Source organism: Lucilia sericata, unplaced genomic scaffold (assembly GCF_015586225.1).
Source record: "Lucilia sericata isolate MDLA Ls3-8-SP2 unplaced genomic scaffold, ASM1558622v1 Contig002614F_arrow, whole genome shotgun sequence".
Lineage (NCBI taxonomy): Eukaryota > Metazoa > Arthropoda > Insecta > Diptera > Calliphoridae > Lucilia > Lucilia sericata.
In genome coordinates, this window is record NW_023996362.1 from 8,695 (window position 1) to 14,790 (window position 6,096).

Consider the following 6,096-nt stretch of genomic DNA (forward strand, 5'->3'; position numbering starts at 1 on the left):
CTTTTGTTCTAAAGTGCTGCTTCTTACTTTCAATTGTTTTTTGAGCAATTTTAAGAAAAATTGGTTAAAAATTAACAAATATTAAAGATTTGAAAGAACATTATTGATTTTTAAAGTTTAATATTCACATTCTCAAGTGTTGTTTAAAAAATTACAGAAAAAATCTTTAAAAAAGTAAAAGATTGACAGAGAATAAATGGTTTTACTTTGTTATTGAAATGATTGTAGTTGTTTTGTTTACCTTTTGCCTAAAGTGCTTCTTCATACTACAAATTGGCAAAGTTAATAAAATTTTGTGTTAAAAATTAACAATATTTATAGTTTCAATAGATTATAGTTTAAAAAGTTAATTTTTTTTAAATATTATTATTGTAATAAGTATGACAAGTAGTAAAGGGAGAGTGCAGCTTTTGTTTGCATCTCTTTGGTTTGTTTACATTTTGCTTAAAGTGCTGCTTCTTACTTTAAATGTTTTTTTTTTTAAGTAAAATTAATAAAATATTGTTTAAAATTTTATAAAAATTTATCAAAATTAAAAGAATTTTTTAAATTTTATGAAATTTTTAATTAATTTTCATCTTAAGGTACAGAATAATGTTTAGAAAGTAAACAGAAAGAGAATTGTTTTTGTTTTGGCATTAGCTGATTTTGGTTTGTTTACCTTTTGCCTATAATGCTTCTTCTTACTTTAAATGATATTTTAATGTATATTTCATACAATTTTGTTTAATTTTTATTAAAAATTAACAATATTTAAAGAATTTAGAGAAAATTATTGTTTTCGATGTCAAATTGTTAATAATATTCATAATTGTTGCTATAAAATACAGCACAAGTTAGAAAAATAGTAATAAACGAAGATATGCAGTTTTATCTTTTGTTTTTGAAAACATTCACCTTGAATTAATAACCTAAACTAGCATTTATTAACAATTTATTTAAAAAAAAAAAACAAAAAAAGCTTTATTTGTTTAAACAATCAGCATGAAATGTTAAATATTTATAAAAAAATTTTGTTTTTATTAAAATTTTATTAAATATAAGACCTTTTTTAGACAAATTTAGTTTTTTATTAAATTTTTTCCCTAAAATCTACTTTAAAACAACTTTTACTTTAAACAATTCCTTAAACTTAATATTTTTTTCAATTTCGTGTTGTTATTTAGAAGTCTTCACTTCGACATTCTATTTTTTTTTTCCTAAAAAAAATATAGTGTCAAATTGCAAATCTATAAAATTGAAAAAAAAAGATGTTTTACATTAATTTTTTTCTAACTACTTATAGTAGAATGTTTTACCATTTTTGTTTTGCAAAAAATAGGGGGAAAATAAATAAATAAAATATCGATTTTGTTTGTTTTAAGTTTTTTTTGTTTTTGTTTTTTTTTTTCGTACTATTATTCATGCCTCATTATCAAGTATCTGCTGAATTGAAACATGCTAAAAAGTACACACGAATTTGTGTGTAGTTAAGTTATTGTTGTTGGATTTTTTTCTATATATTTTTTTCTTATGGCTTGCATATAGTGTTTATAGTTTTTCAAAACCCTTCACTGGAAAGGAGGTACAACTATAAGAAAACATTTTTGTTTATGATAAAGTTTGTAACAGAAAAACAAGAATTGTTTAAGAGTTATCAATTCCAAGTGAATGTTTAAATGAAAAGCAACATTAGTGATGATAACAAACGATAAACTCAGAAAGATTAACAAACCAAATTTATAACATGTGAGTCTCTACTTATTTTATAAAATTAACAGCTCTAAATGAATGACTTCAAGTTAGAGTTATCATTTTAAGATGAATGTTTACAAATAGTTCACTTTTCCTATTTTCCGTTTATTACAGTTGTTTTTAAAAAGTAGCTGTATTAAGCTACCCCTACAAACAACTGTGATGAGTAATAGTAGCAGTAGCTCATGTTGTTTTTGCTTTTACTTGTAAAGTACTCATACTTTTTTAGATTTTTTTGTCTATAATAATGACATCTTGACGTATGTCTTTTAATATATGATTTTTTTGTTATTATTATAGAGGGAAAGAGAGAGAAGGTATTTTAATATTCTAGCTTTAAAGCAAAATTATACAAACAATTGTCTTCTTAAAAGTCTGATTTATAGAAAAAAAAAAAAGCTATTTATTATTAACAACATATTTTAGAATGTAAAATTCTAACAAATAAATAATTAAATGAAGAGAAAATAAAACATTTTACAGGATTTCTTTCTCAAAACAGAGAAAAATCAATAGAAAGAAAAATAAATTGGTTCCTGCAATTATATCATAAACATTTTCAATTAAATTTTTGAAAATTCTATACGATTAAAGTCTATACAATAAGCCAAACTCAAGTCTATACTATAGACCAGACTCTAGTTTATACTATAGACCAGACTCTAGTCTATACTATAGACCAGACCCTAGTCTATACTATAGACCAGACTCTAGTCTATACTATAGACCAGACTCTAGTCTATACTATAGACCAGACTCTAGTCTATAATATAGACCAGACTCTAGTCTGTACTATAGACCAGACTCTAGTCTATACTTTATACCAGACTCTAGTCTATACTATAGACCAGACTCTAGTCTATACTATAGACCAGACTTTAGTCTATACTATAGACCAGACTTTAGTCTATACTATAGACCAGACTATAGTCTATACTATAGACCAGACTCTAGTCTATACTATAGACCAGACTCTAGTCTATACTATAGACCAGACTCTAGTCTATACTATAGACCAGACTCTAGTCTATACTATAGACCAGACTCTAGTCTATACTATAGACCAAACTCTAGTCTATACTATAGACCAGACTCTAGTCTATACTATAGACCAGACTCTAGTCTATACTATAGACCAGACTCTAGTCTATACTATAGACCAGACTCTAGTCTATACTAAAGTCCAGACTCTAGTCTATACTATAGACCAGACTATAGTCTATACTATAGACCAAACTCTAGTCTATACTATAGTCTATACTATAGACCAGACTCTAGTCTATACTATAGACCAGACTATAGTCTATACTGTAGACCAGACTCTAGTCTATTCTATAGACTAGACTCCAATCTATTCTATATATTAAACCTTATTCTCTAATCTATTCTATAGAATAGACTCTAGTCTAGTCTCTAGTCTGGTCTTCTATATATCAGTCTCTAGTCTATTCTATAGTCTAGACTCTAGTCTGTACTATAGAGTCTATTCTATAGAATAGATTAGAGAATAAGGTTTAATCTATAGAAAAGACCAGACTCTAGTTTATACTATAGGCCAGACTTTAGTCTATAATATAGACCAGACTATAGTATATACTATAGACCAGACTCTAGTCTATTCTATAGATTAAATCTTATTCTCTAATTTATTCTATAGAATAGACTCTAGTCTAGTCTCTAGTCTGGTCTATATTATAGGCTTCTATATATCAGTCTCTAATCTATTCTATAGTCCAATCTCTAGTCTATACTATAAACCGGATCGAATAGTAATGATTATGAGATCCCTAGTCTATGGAAAACAGATCGAGGAATCAATACTCTAAAAACTTAATGAGAGAGCAGCATTTTATAGAAATCTGATCGGGCGATCCTTAGTGTATAGGAAACTAATCGAGGGGTTACTATTCTATAGAAAAATTATCGAGCGATAATTAAGAAAACTGATCGAATGATGACTATTCTAAAGAAAACTGATCAAGAGATCATGTGAGCAGTATTTTAGATAAATCTGATCGAGCGATCCCTTAGGGTATAGAAAACTGATCTAGGGGTTAATATTCTAAAGAAAACTGATGAAGGGAACAAAACTCTTAAGAAAACTAATCAAGAGATTAACATTTTAAAGAAAACTTATTGAGCGATCTTTATTCATTATCTCTGATCTCAAAACAAACTATAGTCAAAATAATTTGGCTCCATATTTAGTCCCAAAATAAGGCTTAATATTAAAAAATAAGATAAATTTGTAAATAGGTACTCACCTTCTAATTTCATGCCCACTTCGAGACACTTTTGAAAACGACAATATGGACAACGCTTACGTTGTGTCTTATCAATATGACACGAACGTTCCGCTACACACGTGTACACTTTCTTATTTTGTACTGTACGCTTAAAGAAACCTTTACACGATTCACACGTCAGCAGACCATAATGATAGCCACTGACCTTATCACCACACACAGGACACAGTTCCTCGAATAGATGTTTGAAATCAATAACATCAGGCGTTGAGCCAGTGGCAGAGGCACTGGTACCACCACCACCGCCGCCACCGCCCAAAGCATTAACCCCACCCACTAAGTGGCCGGTGGAAGAGCTGGTGGCACCAACATTTGGTGGCAATAGGGACATATAAGTGCCTGAGGCTGATGAAGCCGAAGAGCCGCCATTATTACTGCCACCACCAGCACTACCGATAAGGGCAGAATTTTGGGCTGAATTGAGAGTGACAACCCCATTTATAAGGGAGACGCCGGCTGAGGGATTGGAGGTGGTTTGATTTGAGGAAGGACCATTGCCGCCATTGGCGCTCTGTTGTGAATGGGAGGAGGTGGTATCCTGATAACCTGTGGGAAAAATATATTGAGAATCGATGTTATAGATGTAGGAATATTGAAAATTGGGATTATTGGCAATATTTTGTTGTTGTTGTTGCTGTTGCTGCTGCTGTTGAGGTGGCTGTTGGTAGTGTTGAGGTTGTTGCTGATGGTAGTGATGTTGTTGTTGTTGCTGGTGATGATGTTGTTGTTGCTGCTGCTGTTGTTGTTGCTGTTGCTGTTGATGACTTGTATTGGTTAAATGTAAAGTATAAGAACTATAATCATCATTGGCATTAGTTAAATCATTATCCGTATTATTGTTATTATTATTGTTGTTGTTGTTGTTATTATTTTGATTATTATTTAATAGATGTTGTTGATTGGAATTCGAATTATTACCAGCTACCAGAGCTGGTGAGGAAGGCTGATCCTGTTCCAATTGCAATGAAAATGGTGACATATTTAGCGACGATATAAACGACGCCGTCGCTTGTTGTTGTTCCATTTTAATAACATTTTTGTTGCAAAACAAAAACATAAATTTACACACACATACACACACTCACTCTCACTCACTCTGTGTGTTTTTTTGGTTTGCAATTATTTTCTCTTTTTTTTTGTTAGTAGAACTTTTTTGCTCTCTTTCTCTCTATTCTTTATGTTTAAAGATATTTATTTGGGTTTTTGTTGTTTTTGCTTTTGATATTGCTTAGTTGCTGTTTTTGTTTGCTTTTATTAATATTAAGGTGGGTTTTCTGTTGTTGTTGTTGTTTTTATACAAAGGATTTTTGTGTTTGTTTTTTAGTTAAAGGGACGGTTTTGTTGTGATTTTGTTTTTAAAGGGAAGGGGAGGAATTGTACAGGGAAGTTGTTTTTTTAAGGGATTTTTTGTAATTTTTTTTAAATTGTTGCACTTTTTTTTTGCTAAATTTCTTGTAGAAATTTATTTTTATTTTTTTGTTTTTTGTTTTCTGAAATATTTTTCAAATATTTTAATTAAATTCGTTTTATTTTGTGAGAATTTTTTTTATAAAATTTTTTTGTTTTTATTAAATAATCTTAATTTTTTTTTAATTTTTCTAGATTTTCGAAAATTTTTTAAATTTTCTTCAATATTTTTTGCAAGATTTTCTAGCACAATTTTGCGATTTTCTGGTTTTCTGTAGAATTTTTTGTTATTCAAGTTGTGTTTTTTCGATTTTAAAGAATTTCGAAAATTTTCAAAATTTTTCGAAATTTTTCCAAATTTTTCGTAGTTCTTAGATTTTTCCAAAATTGTTGTTTTTGTTGTTTGTGTTAATTTTTATTATTCCTGTTGTTACTTTTTTCACTTTTTTCGAATTTGTTTCGAACTTTTTCGAATTTTCGAAATTTTTCGAACTTTCGAATTTATTCTCAGAAAGTTGGTTTTAGTGGTTAATCCAGTAATTTATATATATTTAAGGTTTTTTATTTATTTTTTTCAAAATTTTTCTTTAAATTTTGTTGAAATTTCAAATTTTCGAAAAAATTTTTTTGAAAAAATTTTCTTTATTTT

At 28.6% G+C, this 6,096-nt stretch overlaps 1 protein-coding gene across 1 annotated transcript; it reads right to left on the reverse strand.

Moving 5' to 3' along the window:
• Positions 1 to 3,481: 3,481 nt before the first annotated feature.
• On the reverse strand, positions 3,482 to 5,532 carry LOC119614131 (nuclear hormone receptor FTZ-F1-like). The gene has a single exon (XM_037970234.1). It carries the CDS (start codon positions 5,095 to 5,097, stop codon positions 3,901 to 3,903), a length of 1,197 nt encoding a protein of 398 aa, XP_037826162.1. The 5' UTR covers positions 5,098 to 5,532; the 3' UTR covers positions 3,482 to 3,900.
• Between the last annotated feature and the right edge of the window lie 564 nt (positions 5,533 to 6,096).

Bases quoted from the DNA above. Each gene is read 5' to 3' on its own strand.
- LOC119614131 (XM_037970234.1), bottom strand. From the start codon at position 5,097: ATGTTTTTGTTTTGCAACAAAAATGTTATTAAAATGGAACAACAACAA.